A 20,294-nucleotide genomic window follows, 5' to 3' on the forward strand; every position below is an offset into this window, starting at 1 on the left:
ATATGTTTATTTTGTGTAATAAGTGCAGTTTTTTTAAATCAAATTTAGGATTATATTCACAATTTTAAAACCAAAATGTCATTTTGTATATCGCTTTTCATCTGATTTTTCACCGATATAACACCAAAATTTAATTTTATTTACCACCTTTGAACCCAAAATTGGCTGTTTTTGTACCGAAATTTTGCTTTTTCATTTACCAAAAACATGTGTCTCTAGTAATAGATGCTGACTCAGAAGGTCCAGGAATTTTGTAATAGCAAGAGGGTTAGGGGATCGCACTACATTGTCTCATGCACTGGATATCCATGCAGAGCAATAAGATTGCTTGATTTGGTTTATTTCACTTTGGTTTTCTGCCACTTTTGCTGATGATATGATGAAATTGACGAAGGGGCACTCACAAAGAACACCCATGGCCAGCCCGGAATTAAAGGACTCCTGGCTGGACCAATAGGAGTGGATGATAAAAATGGGACTTGCCCTTCTTTGTCCTAATTTTCCTAGGAAAACTCTGATAAATGAAAAATATCACTTACTATTAAGAAAAGGGCCCCTTACCGATTTACAGTCGTACACCTACTACAACAGATTGAAGAGTGAAATTGAATCTCTAATCAAATGACAATAATTTATATTTTTATTTGTGTACATTTTTAGAATTATCTTGTTTTCTCTTAGTCATTTTGACAACTACAACAACTAAACTTCAAAGTGTAACACCCTTTTGTAGGTTAAGGCCTGCTGAGTGGCTTTTCATTGGGTGACAGTGGTTGCTTTTCACAGATCTTTTTTATGTGTGCCTTGATTGAAAGAAAGTAAGTTAAGTATACTATTTTACTTTCTAATGAAATATGTAATCATCACCGGGGCTTCCCCGATGTCGCATTCGTAGCATCTTCGCCTTGTAATGAAGGGGTCCCAGGTTCGGTACGTGGTGGAGGCACATTGTGGTTCAAATCTCACTTTCAACTGTAGGTCCAGTGCATAAAGTGGACTTAAAACAAAACAATCAGGTAAATATTACCAAAAAAACTTCATCGTGCATCCAAACATTTAAATATTACGAAACATTAAACTAAACTTAACTATAACCACTATCAGTTAGTTACTCCTAGAAGTTATAAGCTGTGTTATACACCTTACCTATACCGCAGATTGTGAGACAGATGTTATAGACAAAAAGTCTGTTGATATATGGCTTGTCGGATATATAACCAAGAATAATTCTCCCTAGTGTGTTGGCAATACCAATAACAGAAAGAAGATAACTGGCATAATCTTCCGTTATACCAAGGGCTTGTGCTTTGGCCTAAAATAGAGGAAAAATAACATATAAATACGTTTTTATAAAAATATTTTACATTCCAAAAACTTCAAAATTGAACATTCATACATAAAGTGGAAATATACACATGTATACTCATACTTCTCAATAGTATAGAATTATTTACATTGTTTTTCATTTAAAATGTTATATTGTTAATATTTTCATAAATGTTCACCCTTTTTCCTTCTTGCATACTCTTGAAAGATGAAAAGAACATTTTTCTGGTCAGGTCTTCACATTACATTCCCATAGCACAAATGCTGTGAACCGTTTCCATCTTTGAACTTAGTCTGGCTACTGCATTCAATTTGTTTATTATTGTTAACATCCTCAACATAGTTTGAATCCATTGAATTTGAACCATTTGCCATTCCTCAATTTTAATGATCTTGAGTATGCATGTTATAAAATAACTTTAGCAAACAATGATGACTTAGTAATATGGGGGAACAGGGAAGCAGTACAGATACAGCTTGATAGTTGGAATGAGGAAATCAGAAGAGCAGGAATGAAATTCAGTGCAGAAAAGAGTGAGGTGCTAATAACAACAAAGATTGACACAGAAGAGTTGAGGGTAGTGGAGAGCTTCAAATATCTAGGAAGCCTAATTGAGAGAAGTGGAAGAATAGATTAGGAGGTAAACAGAAGAGTGGTAAACTATATCAAAGTGTCAAAGATTAATATGGAACAGGGATGTGCCTATGAAATGCAAGAAGGTAATATATAACACATACTATGTGCCAATACTTATGTATGGAGCAGAGACTTGGACAATGACAGAGAGAGACAAAAGAAAGCTGCAGGCAGTGGAGATGAAATTTTTAAGGAGTATATTGGGGAAGACTAGAAGGGATAGAATAAGGAATGAGGAGATCCGACAGCCAGTGGGTGTGGTGAAGCTTCAGGGCAGGATAGATAAGGCACAGATGAGATGGTTCGGACACATGAAGAGGATGGATGCAGAAAGACTACCAGTAAGAGCTTACAATGCACAAGGAGTGGGAATAAGGACAAGGGGGAGACCAAGATGTCCATGGAAAGAGCAGATAGTGGAGAGTGTTAGGAGAAGAGGACAAGATTGGAATACTGTGGAAAGAGAGGAGTGGTGGAAGACCAGGAAAAAATGGAGAGGCTTGACTTCTACGCTGACCCGGCCAGAGGCAGGAAACGGTGAAGGATGATGATGAAACAGGGCTGAGCTTAGATGCATGATATGTGCAAAGACTTTTATCAAAATTGTTCAGGAAAATTGAAGAGAGCTGGCAAAATTGGAGGCATTCTGAGTCTGTATGAAAATTAATAAACAATTAATTTATAACTGGCATAAATTATACTGTTGCACACCACTCACCTCTGTAACATCTGCTATGTTAATAAAATGAATGAAGACTGGAGGGTGGACAGTTTCATGCTTTCATCTTCTATATTACGTATTTAAGTAGCAGGCATGTTAGTTGTTGCAATAACCTATTCATATTGCACTTGCACACTCAAAGATTGTGACTACTAAGAAACTGACTGACTCTGATGTCTGATTGCACATAGCCTCTAATCCAATTGTCTGACAGAGCGAAATAACTTATGTTCACACATTGATAAAAGAAAATTAATGTAGAAATGTTTTCCAAAAGAAATATTTTACATTTGGAGCAGTAATTTCTTGGAAACAACTTGAAAGTTATTACTAGGGCCTGCGACTTTATGTTATAACATATTTTTCATTTGGCTTCGGATCTAATATTGGGGTGAGATCTTTACATATCTGATGAAAATCAGCCAAAATAAACAAACTTGACAAAGCATATTTTGACATATTTCACCAATTTAGCATTTTTACAACATATTTCTTCACTTTTGTTGTAATAAGACATATTTCTGTATAATTTCATAATTCTCTTGCACATAATCGGTTATTTCATAATTTTTTCTTCGTAGCTTTAGCATAACGGATAGTTCATATTGTCGATGGCAGGATATGGAAATTGCAGAGGAAGAAAGGTGCCGTCTTTTCTTAGTACAGAACAATAATACTCCACTTTTTTTGTACCGCCGACAATTGATAGCCATGCAATCATTATTGAGGAAAAATGTTCTCTCTCATTGTTGCACGGGAAGTAAAGAAGTTTCGTCCTCATTTCTTTGCCTTTTTCGCTTTTCACAAAAAAAAAGTCAAAAGTAAAAATAACATTCGGTACATTACAGACCCTACTCTACTCTATCGGGTATGGGAGAAATTCGAGAGTACTGTTGTGCATATTTTTGGCTTTACTGGGAATATTTCTGCATTTTTCTGACATATTTTTAATTTTTCATGACATATTTTCCAATTTATATGACATAATTACATACATATTTTACAGTTTTATAGGACATAAAGTCCCGGGCCCTAGTTATGATATATGAGGTGTTCAGAGCACAAATGGCATAACTCCACTTTTTGTGGAAATAGAGTTACATGTATAAGTTAGAACTGTGAGGAGCTAGCATTTTTAGTGCTAGAAGTAAGTAATATTTCCCAAGTTTCAAATTTTTGCTCATATATGCACCACACTATGTTTGTGCTCCAACAGCTAAACATAATACATAAATTATTTAAATGTGTTCTTCCGCAACTGTCTTGAATGGAGTTACACAAGTTGTGCTCTGAACCCTTCATATCATAACAATAATACTATATTACTGTGATGTCAAGAGATATGAATTAATGTTGAAATTTGGGAAAGGCAACTGGAAAGGCTTGAAAAATATTTCTCCAAAACTGCTCCCTAAATTATGAATAATTTGTACTACTGCAATTAGCTTTTATAATACTGCAACTACTTCTTGGAAAATAAATATTAAACAAGTTGGTACAAATTAACAGTTAACTTCCTGCTATATTTATATATTTCCATGCAGTCCAATATGGCCATTGTTTATACAATGTAGTTACCGTTATCAACTTTATGTGAGTATACTATAATTATTCTTATCATAATCTTTATTCATCCGTTGACCCATTTTTGATGGGTATGGATTTCGTCCAGATACATGAAAATATAAGGTATGGTATACAAGCAATTACAGTATAAGAAAAAAATACATGCTGCACATATGTGATAAAAAATAAAATAAAAAATTGTACATTACATTCACAGTATTAAAAACAATGATAAGCATATATACCTGTAAAAATATATATATATATATATATATATAAAGTACATGCATGACTTTTTTTTTTTTAATTAGAGTTACATTGTTCCATCTATGGCATTATTACATTTCTTTGTCTACTTGATTTTTGTACCCAATCCAATTTATAGTTCATTAATGTCATACAGAGCTCTGTCTGTAAGGTATTTTTTGATTAGCTGCAATTTTTTCTTTAAGGGAGTGATATTTTTTAGCCAAGAGGGAAGGTTGTTGTGGAATTTTATACCTGCAGAATGTGGTGATCTGTCTGTCAGAGTTAATCTGTTAATCTGGATATGGAAGTTTTGTCTTTGTCTTGTACAGGGTGGGCCAAAAGTTATGAAGGGGTTATAACTGTGAATAACTTTTTTATTGATCATTAGTTTCCAATGAGATTTCACAGACTTGAAGACCAAGGATGGGAGATTGTTTACACTTATGTGTGGAATATAATCTCAGGTAGGTGTCCGCCATTATGGGCCTCACAGATACGGGCCCTGTGTAGCACATGATTCATGACAGGGGTCAACACTTCTGGTCCGAGTGCCCGTATTTCTGCACGAATATTGTCCTTGAGCTGTTGTAATGTTTGTGGTTTGTTCACATACAATTTGTCCTTCAGAAAGCCCCAAAGAAAATAATGAAGCGGAGTGAGGTCAGGCGAACGGCAGGGCCACTTGATGTCAGTGTTTCTCGAGATGATGCGATGGCCGAAAATGGTCCTCAGAAGCCCAATTGAGGCACGTGCCGTGTGTGCTGTGACCCCATTTTGTTGAAACCACATCTCAGGCATGTTCTCCACTGCAGGATGCACAATATACCCGTATCTGTGAGGCCCACAATGGCGAACACCTACCTGAGCTTCTATTCCACACATAAGTGTAAACAATCTCCCATCCTTGGTCTTCAAGTCTGTGAAATCTCATTGGAAACTAATGATCAATAAAAAAGTTATTCACAGTTATAACCCCTTCGTGACTTTTGGCCCACCCTGTATTATGTCCATGAATTTCTTCATTTCATAATTGTGTCTTGTCATTAAGTACATAGATAATAGATTTATAAACATAGAGCGAGTATACAGTCATAATTTTGTTTCCGCGAAAGGCAATTCTGCATGTGGATCTGGATGATATTTTGCATATAAGTCTAACAGCACATTTCTGTAGTGTGATCACTCTTTTTGTATGTATGTGATTCTGATTTGAAGATATTGCTGAGATTAAAGTGAATAGTTACACAATATAAGATCTAACTGAGCAGTGAATAAACTGTGGTTACCAAGACAATGAGGCTTGTAAATTTCTTCATGCAGAAATGAGAATTCTGTAATTATGATATGATGCATAAGAGAAGTGTTTATAAATAATATCACATTCTTAGAGTGTTACTAACACTACAGGAAACAGACACACATGATCAGTTACCGCATTGAGAGATTGTGAACCCCTAATATTTTTTTTAATGTAATCCTGAAGATCAAAATTGCATAGAATTTTCTAACCAATAGCAACTCTGTCCACTGCTTACCCCATTGACTGTTATTAATGCTTAGAGAGCTACTTACCACAATATAGACATAAGGCACATTGAAGCCAATGCTTGTGCAAAAGTTGGAGATAGTGAACATGATGAAGATAACGTCCTTGAGCAGTGAGAAGTCCAGCATCTCGTGAAGTGTATCTTTGGTCTCTTTGGAGCAAGGTACGCAGCCGCACATAGTTGTGGATTCCAGGTGCTTTTCATCAGGTTTTCGAGACATGAGATCTTGGTACAGCCTTGGATTGGACCTGCAGTGGTAGCAGCAAAAGTAACTATAGATAAAAGTCTAGAGCACTGAGCCTTACGAAACAGCTTCTACAAGCAAAACATTTTTGTACAATAATTGCAATTGGAAGGCAAGAAGTGTCATAAATTAATCAGGGAATTTACTGAGCAAAACTTACTTGGATTGTTGAGAACTATGACTTTCATTATGTATTTTAAAAATTTATATTACATGGACATAATTTAAATGAAACAAAAATAAACATGCTGTTGCAATTTTAGGATTGACTTTTATCAGTTACTTATTAACTTATGAAATTATTTAAAAGGTTTGCATAATAAATACATAGAAGCAAAAATAAAAATACAAATAAAAATGAAAGTAAAAAAAATAATAATAAAATAGAAATAATAGTAAAAATAAAAACAAAAAATTACAGTAAAAATAAATTTAAATTATACACCATATACAACTTGGAGGTTCAGTTAATGCAATGTTAAAGTCTAAGCCAGATTTCAGATCAGAGGCAGAATATTTCCAATTTTTCTGTTGTCTGTTTCATCAGTTCATCAATTAAAATATGAAAATAAATTGTCTGAGACTGAAAATATTCATAATCATGTACAGTCTGCGCAGAAAGTATTGACGCCAACAGCATTGACGTCAATTATTTTTGCGTTTTTACATAGGACCACCTATCTCCTAAACGACATCGTGAAAAGAGTTGTCGTTCATGGGCAGTAAACTACCACCTGTGATCTTCCTTTGTTCGTAGCTGCAAGTTTCAACTCGCTCATTTTCGAGTGGGAGACCTTGTTGTACGTGCGCACGTGCGTGTGGTATTTCCTGTGAATTTTGGGCTGTTGTGGTGGTGTTCTGAGTTGATTTTGTGTGTGAAACGATGCCTTACAACATATTGAAGCCTGGTGATACTGAGCAGGTGATTGCCTTGTTTAGAGCAGGCATAAAAAGCACAGAAATCGTGACACAAACAGGCGTGAACCTGAGAACAGTGCAACGTTTGGTGAAACGCTTCAAGGACGAAGGTGGGGTCAAAATGCCTTGCCCAAAACCTAAGTCTGGTCGGCATAGGAAAGTGTCTGAAAAAACACTGCACATCATGAAAAGGCAGCTAAGGAACCAACCTTCGTTAACAGCTAGGGAACTGAAAGAAAAAAATCCTCTGTTGCTTGATAATGTGTCCCTCCGGACAATTCAGGAGAAGATCCATGATGACTTAGGGCTACGCAGTTACAGAGCTCGCCCGAAACCTCGCCTTACAGAGAAGCATCGTAAGAAAAGACAGGATTTCTGTAAGATTTCCTGGACTGTTCATGACTGGAAAGAAGTGTTGTGGAGTGATGAAGCCACTTTCTTTGTTACTGGTAGTGGTTCCAAGCGAGTGTACCGTTCTCCCGGTGATGATCCCACCCTTCCTCAGTACACACATCCAACTATAAAACACCCTCCCAGTATTATGGTCTGGGGTTCCTTTAGTTATGGTGGCGTAGGAGAGTTAGTTATTCTTCCTAAAAACCAGACCATGAATCAGTACTCCTATTTTGAGCTCTTAAATGATGTTTTGGAAGTGTCCTTTGAAAAAAGTGGAGCATCTTTTTTTATGCAGGATGGGGCTCCTTGTCACACAGCCAAAAGTGTGGTTTCATGGCTCAAAGATGCTTGTGTCCCTTATTTTGATGATTGGCCAGGACAAAGCCCCGACCTCAACCCGATTGAAAACCTGTGGTCTATCATGAAGCGACGTTTAAGGAACAGGGACACATCTACACTCCTTAAGCTAGAAGCTGCCATAAGGGACATTTGGGTCAATCTGCCAGTTAATCTGCTCCAAAACCTGGCTTTGAGTGTTCCAAAACGACTGACAGAATGCCGGAAGCATAAAGGAGGGTCGAGAAAATACTGACTACAAGGTGAGTAGTACAACATTGATTTTGTTGTTTGTTTGGTGTATACATCTGTTGTGGTTCTTGCTTTCACTGGTGTGGCATCAATACTTTCCACGCAGACTGTACATATATAATTATTTTCAGCTCTGTATTTGCTTGGTAGTTTTTTTTAATGCACTCATGTGCAATGAAACTGTATGTATTTTGCACCTCAAAGCACAATAGGAATTAGAATTCCAAACTTTTAGTACATCAGACAGTGGTGGCTGCTGACATTGTTGCAGTGTTGCACAACAACCAAATATTTCCAAAAGAAATATCTCTAATAACATAGATATAGGTAATGTAAAGGTAAAGTTTCCCGTGCATATAGCACATTTAGGGGATGTGGGGGTAGGAGCCCACACGTTTTCTATCTCCGCCATTTTGGAGGTGATGTGATCAGCAACATGCTCCAGCCACCTCTACCCCCCTCTCTCAGGGTTACAGCCAGGTAGCATTGTTTTGAGACTGGGTGAGCCCCAGAGCCACTTTATGTGAGGACAAGGCTGGTTATGACTCTAGATCACCCACCCTGGGAATCAAACCTGGGTTTCCCATGTGGAAGTTAGATGCCTTACCGACTAGAACAATGCGGCTCAATATAGTTAGAGATTTTTCTTAATTCTTTCCTCACATATGCATAGACACATATTATTTTGTAGATCAGTAATGTGAGAAATCTGATGCAATCACTATCTGCTTAAGACAATCAAGCAAGATTTCATAGATAATTCCAATGCCTGCATAGGTGGTTCTGATCTGGCTCAAGCAACAACCACCCACATCCAGGCTACTAGAGCTCGACATGGCACGAAGCTTTGGCAGAGTTTTCTCTACCCCAGCACTGCAGGTCAATGTTTGTTGCAAGCCATCAGCAACAACTGCTAGAACAGTGTTCTTCCTGGTTAACTAAAATTTTCCTTACGATGGCCTGAAAATTACCTTTCTCAGACTTTTAAATTCTTGACTTGTTGGATAATGTGTTTTAGCCTCATCTTCATTAAAAAATATGTACATAATATGCTAAATTTCAAGTGCACAGCCTTGTAAGTTTAATGCAGTTATACAGAAGCAGGAGTTCAATGTGTAGATTTCCCCATTTTCTCAAATTTAACCCTGTTGGGGACATCATTGAGCCCTTCCCATTTACAAGAGAGCAATCCTTTTAGATTGAGGAAGAGATAGGGAGGAACCAGTGATTTATCCACACACCACCAGCAACCCCTAGCCGTCACAAATTTCCTCAACACCCCCTTAAACTTTTTCAAAAAGGACCAATTTATGGTCATTTTGACTCCAAATTGATTCTTACATCTCCCTAAATATGGATGTACACACCTCTGATGGAAAAATCTGGATACACCACTGCATTTGTGCTCAAAACTTACTGACTTTTGAAGGTCTCCCCGATGGTGCAGTGGTAGCATCGTTAACTTGTAATCAAGGGTTTGATACCTGGTGGAGGCACATACGTGGTTCGGATACACCTTTAAACTGTAGGTCCAGTCCCGATTAGTCTTACTGCGCATAACGTGGACTTAAAACACCAAATCAACCAACCTACTGACTTTTAGTACAGCGACAGAGTATTTCATCTGCATTTGTGAGCCACGAGCTGTGTTTTGTAAGGTTTTGAATCATGTGCAGGTGTTTCTTTCATATAATTAATTAGTGATGCCAACTGCAGTTTTTATGTGGGGAAGGTTGACTTAACATTGGTTGGCAAATTGACATTGGTCTTACGTTGGGCCAACGGTGGTTGCCAAAGTTTGCCCAACCATAGAAAAGTGAGTCAAAATCAGTTTTAGAAAAAACTTTCAAGAGTATGCTGTAAATTCTAGTGTAAAATAAAATATTGTTTGTCTCTTTAGCTGTAGCAGTAAAATAACATTCTTAGAAGTATTATTGTGAAGGTGGTTAAACAATGTTATGTGTAGACTAAATTCCATGAAAGGTCGAAAACTAAGTAAACTCTACAAAGTTTTTGTGCTACCACTTGAAGGTGCAGTGCCTTGAAAACAATGATACCATGTGGCTGAGAAAATGCTGTGCATATATATTATTTTCATAAATCATTTGTACTATTGTTTTCATTTGGCCTCACAATATATCAGAACACAAACCTATCCATTCTTTAGTTTTCAGTACGTTGGTCCAACATAAGACCATATGTTGGTCCAATGTAAAAACCACATGTTGGCTCAACGTAAAAAACACATTGGTATGTTCTTATGTTTCGCCAACCATTTTCAGTATGGTTGGCCCAACGTTAGGCCAACCACTTTTGGTTACTTGTGATGAATACTGTAAGCAGTTTACTGAGAAAGTTTTTTTTTCTCACCTGTCTGATGAAGTGAAGAGTCACAGTGGTACAGTCGATAGGGTATCTGTCAAGCGGGAGACTCAGGTTCGATTCCCATGGTGGGTGATCCAAGGTTGGAATTTTTCTGTCCTTGTCCCTGTATTAAGCAGCTCTGGTGCTCAACCATCCTCAAATGAAAGGGTGGACAAATCTGGGTGGTAAATGCAGCCAGAGCATGGTGCTGATTACGTCACCTCCAAAATGGTCGGGATCAAAGAATGTGTGGGGCCTTACCCCCACATCCTCCTAGATATGCCACGAGGCATGGTGCAAAGTGTACAAGAAACTTTACCCTTGCCTTACCTGATTAAGCGGGACTTAGAGCTAAGGAACTTGGGAGATCAATTCAATGTTCAAAAGAAACAGTTCAGGAGGATATTTCAGATATTTTTAATATTAATTGAAAGATGGTACAATGGATTTTCTCTTGGAGTAGGGTAATTAATGTTTTAGTATCATTATAAAACTGAAGTATGTTATTTTTATTGCAAATGTAGCACCCGTGGCCTTCATAAAGAGGGTGGGAGGTTGGCGTAGGCCATATCTTCTCCCCTTTGGCTTAGCAAAAGAAAGAAAAAACATCAAATGGAGGAAAAGATGATGAATTAGTGGACTGACTATTAAAAAGAAAGAAAAAGCAAAACTTAAACTTCCTCCTATGAAAATCCTTAGCACACCACATCTTTACATGCTTCTAAACTTAGGGTGTTACAGCCTCAGCCTCTTATTTGTCACGTCTATCTCGGAAAACACTACCATACCAACCACCACTGATATCAGGCCATATGCCAGAGACTGAAATCTTGTTGCAAAAAAAGAGAAACTTCTGCATAACAGTTCAATTTTGCTTTAATACTTAATTGTGGCATGCTGTATCAATTATTCATTACCATTACCTCATCTGACTTAGTGCTATAAAATATATGTATAAATAAATATATAACATAAAAACTTGAAAGGGGAATAAGTTAACAAAATAAGCAAAAAAATATAACAGAAAGCGTAAAATAAACCAATTTTGTAGTTTGCTAAGGAAAATTGCCTTCTGTGCTGTGTTTTACTATGTCAAAAGGTTGTAAATGCGCAGTACACTGGTACATATTAATTACGTCATGGATGATTATCTTCATCACGATAAGGATTAGTTTATATCTGATGCTGAATATCAACAGTAAAAGAAGGCTCAATGAGACATTCCTAGAGGCATTCGTTTTTGTTGGAAACCCAAAATGTGAAATAACACACTGTAATGTTCATTTTTCATATTTTTGAAAGGTGTGAGGAGCATTTTTTATCATGTTTTGTCACGAAATGATGTGAAATGAAATGCAAATTGTGAAATAAACTTTTAAACACGAAATTTGGTGTTTATTTACCGACGCAATACTTTCTGAAAGTCTGAATTATCCTGTGAGTTTGTGAGTTGTGCAATTCACAGAAAATTGATTAATCCTGAGGTAAATTTTTGAGAGAAAAAAGATTGGCTCCTTTACACAAGAAGAAACTTAATACACTGATAACTACATAAATATGGTATAATATATAACTTTATTTAGTGGGCGAGGTTCAGCGTATGCTGTTTATTTTGCGTAATGAGTATATTTTTAAAATCATATTTCAGGTTTTATTCACCATTTTAACATCCAAATGTCATTTTATATACTGCTTTTGATCCTGAAATGTGCCCATATTTTGTATCGAAATCTTGATATTTTATTCACCATAAATATGTAGTTCTAGACATTTCCTTTTGAAAATACGTATCTTACTGTGTACTATCAGAAATTGAGTGGGAATGAGATCCATTGTTTGAACTGTTTCTATTGATTTAGGTATTGTTCAGAGACGCTCATATGTTCATTATAACCCTAACAGCTTACACTAGAGTGAAATTTGAATCTCACCTATATTGTGGAATGTTGACAAGGCTTCCCCTGTAGAGAATATCTGGACGGTACATCAGCCCACTAGCAACACTGGAGTGAGAATGTAGACCCTGGCTTCCAAACATCACAGCAGAAGACTTCGCTGTGTCCGATTCGTGCACTGCAATCAACACTGGTTGGCTTAGAGCCATGCGTGCCACTTCCGAATATTTTCCGTCTGACCTGGAGAAGCATAAAGCTTTCTTCTCATTATTTTCTAGGTGAGGGGAGAAGTTGCCTGTACTGTAATTGCGCTGAATATCAGCTGGAGTGGGGGGAAGTGTAGCAAGGTGAAGATGATGGTCTGAGTTGTTCCTTCGTACATCGGTCAAGAGATTTGTCACAACTTCACTCGACTTCTCCAAAGTCCCGTTGCATTTTGTGAGTGACTGACTGTCCAGAATGTCTGTTGACCTCCAACTTCTTTTCCTTTTGCTGCGTTCCTGCTTTAATGGCCTGAACAATGCTCCGAAAATTACACAATTTAGAACTAAGCCTGCAATTATAAGCATAGCTCCTCGCCACCTATATTCCTGAATTAAAAGTTTTGTGATGGGAGCAAACACGAATGTCCCCAAGCCTGAACCACACACTGCTATTCCCGTAGCAAAGGATCTTTTCTTTTCAAAGTAGCACGTGACGCTCACAATTGCTGGTAGATAAATAAGACCAAACCCTAAACCTGAAAGAACGAAATTACAATTAGATAGTGGAAAACATTGAAAAAAATATATTCAGTGCACAGTATTTTCCCACTTAATTTAGGCCCCAGTCCAGATTAATCAATTTGAGCATGAAAGCACTTTAAGGAGGTAGAATAAGAACAATGTGTGATGGATTTCTTTCCAACTTATAGTAGTGTTGCTAATTTTCATGATGTGAGAAAATAATTACCATATTTCTTAGAATCTAAGGTTCACGTTGGGGGGGGGGGGGTCGATATTGAAAATTTCGATGTGGCTTGGATTTAATGGCATCTTCAATTCGACTATATACGAGGTTTGTCCAGAAATCAAATTTGCCCAACAATGAAACAACCTGCGTTTGTTAACTTACTACCACTGCATTGAGGGATCCTTTAGAAGTATTATGCCGTTGAGTTTACCAGAATACACATTGTTCAGTTTTCATACTGTGAGCCATTAAGTGAAGTTGTATTGCATGACTGCGATGATTTTCTGGTACACAGAAAATGAAGGTACTTGAAGAGCAATGTGTGAGAGTCAAATTTTGTTTCAAATTGGGCAAGACATTTACAGAAATGCTTAAAATGTTACAAGAAGCATATGGGGAAGAAAGTATGAGCCAGACACAGTGTTATGAGTAGTATCAGTAGTTCAAAACAGGCAGAACATCCATTAAAGACTATGCTATACCTCGACAGCCATAAACATCGTGTGATGACGTGCATGTTGAGCAAGTGCATGCTGTGGTGCGAGAAAATCGTCTGTTGACCATCTGTGAAATCACAGAAGACATGGGAATTAGCAAATCGTCGTGTCATGGATGTGATGTTTCATTTGAGGGAGGCTGCCAGGAAGAAGAGGACTGCAGCGTGGGCAAATCAAACACGGATGCTCCATCGTGACAACACACCCGCACATTCCGCACTCCTTATTCAAGAGTTTCTCGTCAAACACAGTACTCCTGTTGTACCCCACCTCCACATTAACCTGATTTGGCCCCTGCAGACTTGTTTTTGTTTCCCAGGTTGAAATCCACCCTGAAAGGATGCCGATTCCAGTTCATTGAGGAGATTAAGGAAAATTCGTTCCGCGAGCTTCAAGTTATTCCCCAAAATGAGTTCCAGAACGAATTCCAACAATGGAGGAAGCGCTGGGAGTGCTGTATTAGCAGCAGAGGACAGTACTTTGAAGGTGATAAAACTGAATAGGCTGTGTGAAAAATAAATAAATTTATTTTGAAAAACTTCGGTTTCTTTTTGGACAAACCTCGTATGTATAAATCTACCACGGCATTAATGTAATATAGAATGGAGCATTTGCCAATTCAATTGTATTTTCCTCAAGTTCTTACCGAAAAACCAGTATTGATATTCATTCATTCATACTTTATTGGTTTTAGCTGTATACCAGCGGAGCGAATTTACAATATAGAGAAAGTCTCAAATTTTGTTAATTTTCGGTATACTAACTACTTTTGACCTCCTAATCACGAATCTGTTGAAAAAAACCGGGGGTCACGTCTGAAAATTTGAAAAAAAGCCGATTGAATTTTTTATATATATAGGTGTTATATGCGTAGTTTTATGAACAAAAATGTAATATCCTGTCATTGTGTCCAACCACGCCGTTGTTTAACAAGAAAATGATTTATGATGTTCAATTCTAGTATGATCCCTATTTTTTCCATGAATTTAGGGGTGAAATGAGTGCTAATGGAACCTAACCTAACAGGCCTAACCTAACCTCACGTGAATGGTTCGTGGGGCTACCCGTGGATGGTTTTTGGGGCTAACGTCAATGGTTTGTGGAGCTACTCGTGGATGGTTTTTGGCACTAATGAACAATTTTTCATCAAAATGTACAATTTCCAGACGTGACCCCCGGTTTTTTACAACAGATTCGTGATTAGGAGGCCAAAATTAGTTAGTATACCAAAAATTAACGAAATTGGAGACTTTCTCTATATTGTACATTCTAGCCATTTTGAATATATACAGTTTTCGTATACATCATATCATGCAAATCTAAAATTGATAATAAATACAATTGTTATATCTGGTGACTATATCAACTTACACATTTTGAATATCTACAATTTTCGTATGTCTATATAAAAATCGTCCTTCACAAAAAATTCTTACGGTAGTATTGTTAATGGTAAATGTAACAATATAACAACAATGTAAATGTAATACTATATGGTATTGTTCTAATGAAGTTTCAGTATTACCGATGGCAACAATATTAAGCCTTGTTTCCAGGTTTAATAGAACACTCAAAATGCTGACCAAGACAGAGTTTATTGTCAAATGAAGACACTATAAAACGTGACGTTTCAACCTTATAGCAAGGCCTTCCTCAGACTCTGAAACAAATAAAATTTAATTAAATTTTAAAAAAAAGGATCATCACTTTTGTAGTGTCTTTATTTGGCAATAAATTCTGCCTTGGTCAGGATTTTGAGTGTGGTATTACTGGTATCTACATCTGTGCACCTTAAAATGGGTGTTTTGTTTCTTCATTTCTTCTCAGATATTATATTATTTTCTTTCTTCTACTTTCTATCATATATTCTTCACTTCCTTCATATGGTTTTCTTCTATCTTATATTCTACCCTTTATTACATTCTCCCTTTTATTTTATTCCTTTTCTTTCTTCCCCTCTGTGTTTTCTTTACTTATTCTCCTCTCATGTTTCTTCATCCTCTTTCATTCTCTCTCTTCTTATTAGTTTATTTTCTATCCTATTCTTTTCTCTATTGTTTTCCAGGTTCTTTCACATTTGATGGCATCTTGAATCCGAAGAAATACGGTAACCAATCAAACTTGTTTCACAAAAATATATATATAAGAAATTTCCACAGAAATGAATCTTTATGAAGCAATAGCACCCATACATGTTTTGTGAATTTGGTAATTCTAGCCTGTGCTTTCTGCCAAATATTATATTGTTAAAATTACTTGAAAGAATAGATTCTATTATACAAACCTGTACCGACTCCTATAGTAGCGTATAATGTGTAAATACTGTCAGCAAACACACTAAGGATGAGGCATACACTCGCTAAAATGGCTCCTGCTATTGTCACCACTCTACAACCATACTTATTAACAAAGGAACTGGATATTGGACCTGTAAAGAAGAAAGTAACTGTGAACATTCCCATACAGCATTGAATAACAAGTGTAGGCTAAACATTCTAATGCATTAGAAGCTTCTATAACCTTAGCCATAGACTTATTCCTCATACATGGCATTAGAGAAGTTGAATCAAATTATATTTATTATGTGTGCTTATCAACGGCAATACTGTAAAAAAAAAAGTAGGTACACTTGCAACAAAAGTAGACAATATGTTTATCTATTACTGTCTGTTGAATTTAGGGCTACAACGCCTTCCCTTTTAACTGTTCTCTTTTTAATTTCTTACAATAATAATAGTTCCAATTGTATAATATGTTACATGTAATAAGAACACCACTTACTGAATGTAGTGAATAAGAGCTTTTACATTGTAGAGAAAACACTCTTACTCTATACATAATTTTAACAATTAAAATAACTGTTGATGTAATAACAATGGAAAGTGGACACATAAATGTTTTATTGGCCTTTGCCTACTTAAAAATTTTGCTGTTGAATTGCTTGTAAGAAGTTTCTTCAGGAATGACAATATATTCTCATGATATAATTTTATTCTCCAATCACAGAAGTTAATAATAATAATAAATCTAAATCTAAATGAATTAATTTCCTATTATAGAACAGTACGCTCAGATGTACACTAACACACTTTCCACATGGTCACGGAAGAAACATTTTCATTTACACAACTCTTCTGCATTATTACAATATCGGGAAGGGACATATAGTTACTGCACCCAAGATACATTGCCCCACAGATAATGGCAATTTACAAGTGTACAAATTCAAGAAATCTGTTGGACAAGACGTGTACTTTGTATGTAAAACAATAGTTACTAATATTTTAGCTATAGTCTCTATCTTATTTAATAGAAATAGTCAGTATACAATCATACATTATTGATAATGCAGTTAATGCAGCTAAATAGTAGATTAGGAACCAAACTTTGTTTCAAGGATGATGGAAAACCGTTCATCATAAAAACAGGTTTAGAAATTTGCCATTTAACAGAGAAGCGAGGAAAAGTGAAACCCTGATTAGTACCTTAGGAGCTAACACAAACAAACTGTAAAATAACAGAATTATCATGTGTTGGTTAATGAGGAGGTACACCATTTAAAAAACAGCGAACATCATTGACACTGTTTCTTGCAGCCAGGAAGGTGAGAAATGTTTACCTTCAACCTACAAGAACTTGTTGTGTTATGCTCTCAAAGACAGGTTCGTGATAGGGAAGATGACAATGATGGTATTTGTTAAACTCAATATGCTGACCAAGGCAGAAATTTATTTTATTATAAAACATAAACTAAACTTTTATGTTTATGTTTTATAATAAAATAAATTTCTGCCTTGGTCAGCATATTGAGTTTTTCATATCATGGAAACAAGGATTAATGGTGTTATAGTATTTGTTGCTGGTTTTCCAAATGCAATTTTTTATTTATTTACATTTTACTTGGGATTACCGCTAAGCAGTTTTTCCCATATCTATATACATATGTACTGTACATAAACTTACATTTTTTAGTACATTATTATTAAAGGATACTATGAACAATTTATTTTTTTCTATTAAATAGTTAAGCCACATTTTCTAAAAAAAAGATAACAATATATATCCAACTGTAAGGTTAGGTTCACAAATCAAAGATTCCAAACACTGAGGAAAAGGAATTTCACAGTTTATAAGAGTTTTATAGAATGTCTCTCTTTCTTGTGTGTATCTATTACACTCAAATAGGATATGGTGTATATCTTCCTTGTTGCCACATATACAGTTTGGGTTTTGTACAATCCGGATCTTTTGTAAATGACTTTTAGTAGTTGTATGTCCTGACCTAATACGATTTAGTAATACTATCACATTCCGTGAACCTTGAACTTTTGTAAACCAAGGTCTCATTCTATTGAAATTAGCTATCCTCTGATAAAAGCTGCCTGCATTTTGAAATTCACCTTTGCACCATTCCGTCCAGTTTTCCTTCAACTTTTTCTTCACCCTCGGTAGAAGGTCTGTGTACCAGGTTTTCAGCTCCAGTACAGGTTGAATTACCCTAGCTTGTTTTGCATACAAATCTGCCATATCATTTCCTAAATTTTGACAATGTGCTTTAACCCAGGTTAAATGAATTATCTTTCCCCTGCTCCTTAAATTTTGTAAAGTTTTTACACAGTTTATAATGTATGGGGAGCATTTAAATAATAAATCATAATTGGACTGAATTGAATATAATACACTTTTGGAATCCGTTAATATTAATATATTTTTTTCTTGCAATTTATATGTATATATTAGTGCTTGGTAAATTGCATAAGCTTCAGCTGTAAAAATGGAAAAATCTTCCGGTAAATGTACCATAATTGATTCCTTCTTCTGTACATCATAAACAGCACATCCTACATTTTGACTACTTTTTGAACCGTCTGTATATATAAAGTAATAATCTTTCCATCTTTCCATGTAATCATATTTTGTATATTGTTCAGGAAAATAAATATCTCTATATTCACAAACAGGAAAATCTAGAGTATATATGGGCTTGCTCCTTACTTTCAATAATTTCTGATGATCCTCATAGTACTCATTATATAATTGCACCCATCCTATATCTTCGCAGTTATTAATTTTGCCTGTATCATATAATTCAACCAAGTCGAATAGAATGTCGTTAAACGGATGATTAACTTCTGACATTGTTTTCAACAGATATTTAATAGACATTTCTCTTTTCCTATAACTTAAGTTCCATTCGCATGCTTCCATGTATACAGCAACATTGGGAGTACTCTTCATCAGTCCTAGACACTTTCGTAGAACTTTCCTCTGCATTACTTCCAAAGGTCGAAATACACGTTCCGAAATTGTATTAAAGACTATAATCCCGTATTCTATTGTTGGTTTGTAATAGTTTTTGTAAAAATTCATCATGGTACTAGGATGACTTCCCCATTTTGTTGTAGCCATAGAACGAAATACATTGTAAATTACTTCTGCCTTTTTCACTAACATTTTTACATGAGGTTTCCATGTTAATTTACTATCAAATATAACGCCTAAATATTTCACTGAATTTTCTATGGGAATGTGTAACTTTTTTGTATATTGATTCACATTTTTCGGAGCTCCTTTTTTACTAAATATAATCAACTTTGATTTTTCTGACGATATATTCATAGACCTATTCTCAAGAAATTTCTTTATCTCTATTATTTTCGCTTCCATGTTGGTGACTCCTTTATCTACTTGCTTGACACTCTCATATATACATAAATCATCTGCATATTGTATAAATCCAAATGGCTCAGGACATATTCTTTGAACATCCATTAAATATATATTAAAAAGTAAAGGACTTAAAGGACTTCCCTGTGGAAGTCCTCTTGTTATCCATCTAGGACCCTCAACTTTATTGTGAAAGTAAAAATATAAACAACGATTTTTTAATAGATTCCAAATTATTTTTAGATGCATATAAGGTATTTTCAGATTTTGTAGAATGTTTAATAATTTATTTATATTTACATTATCATATGCCCCTTTAATATCTAAGAAAGCAGCAATAAGACTACTTTTCCTCTTCATTGTATCATACATTTTTGATGATAACATTGCCAACGCATCTGTACACCCCATTCCCTTCCTAAATCCAACTTGAAGCCTTGAAAATAATTCCTGTCCCTCTATATGCCAACTTATTCTCTTTAGAATTAATTTTTCAAAAATTTTCCCCAGTACTGAAGACAAAGCTATCGGTCTATAAGATTCTCCTTTATGTGGACTTTTGCCAGGTTTCAATATTGGTAAAATCATTTGAGTGTACCACGATTGCGGTACATTTCCTGAATTCATTATATAATTGTAGATGTTACAAAGATATATTATACCACATTCCGGCAAGTTTTGAATCATCGAGTATGTTATTCCATCTTTTCCTGGAGTTGTGTCCTTGG

At 35.7% G+C, this 20,294-nt stretch overlaps 1 protein-coding gene across 3 annotated transcripts in view; it reads right to left on the reverse strand.

The window, feature by feature from the left end:
- Nucleotides 1–20,294, reverse strand: part of Mct1 (Monocarboxylate transporter 1) — a 255,551-nt gene that overhangs the window by 9,940 nt on the left and 225,317 nt on the right. For 2 of the 3 annotated variants that reach the window (XM_083118283.1, XM_083118284.1), the window contains exons 4-7: nucleotides 16,184–16,327; nucleotides 12,488–13,190; nucleotides 6,072–6,318; nucleotides 1,147–1,312 (exon numbers count right to left, since the gene is read on the reverse strand). In XM_083118283.1, the coding sequence (XP_082974409.1) occupies nucleotides 1,147–1,312; nucleotides 6,072–6,318; nucleotides 12,488–13,190; nucleotides 16,184–16,327 (1,260 nt within the window). The remainder of the gene's footprint in view (nucleotides 1–1,146; nucleotides 1,313–6,071; nucleotides 6,319–12,487; nucleotides 13,191–16,183; nucleotides 16,328–20,294) is intronic. The other variant, XM_083118285.1, reaches the window with a different exon arrangement.

Source organism: Lepisma saccharinum, chromosome 3 (assembly GCF_977018435.1).
Source record: "Lepisma saccharinum chromosome 3, izLepSacc3.1, whole genome shotgun sequence".
Lineage (NCBI taxonomy): Eukaryota > Metazoa > Arthropoda > Insecta > Zygentoma > Lepismatidae > Lepisma > Lepisma saccharinum.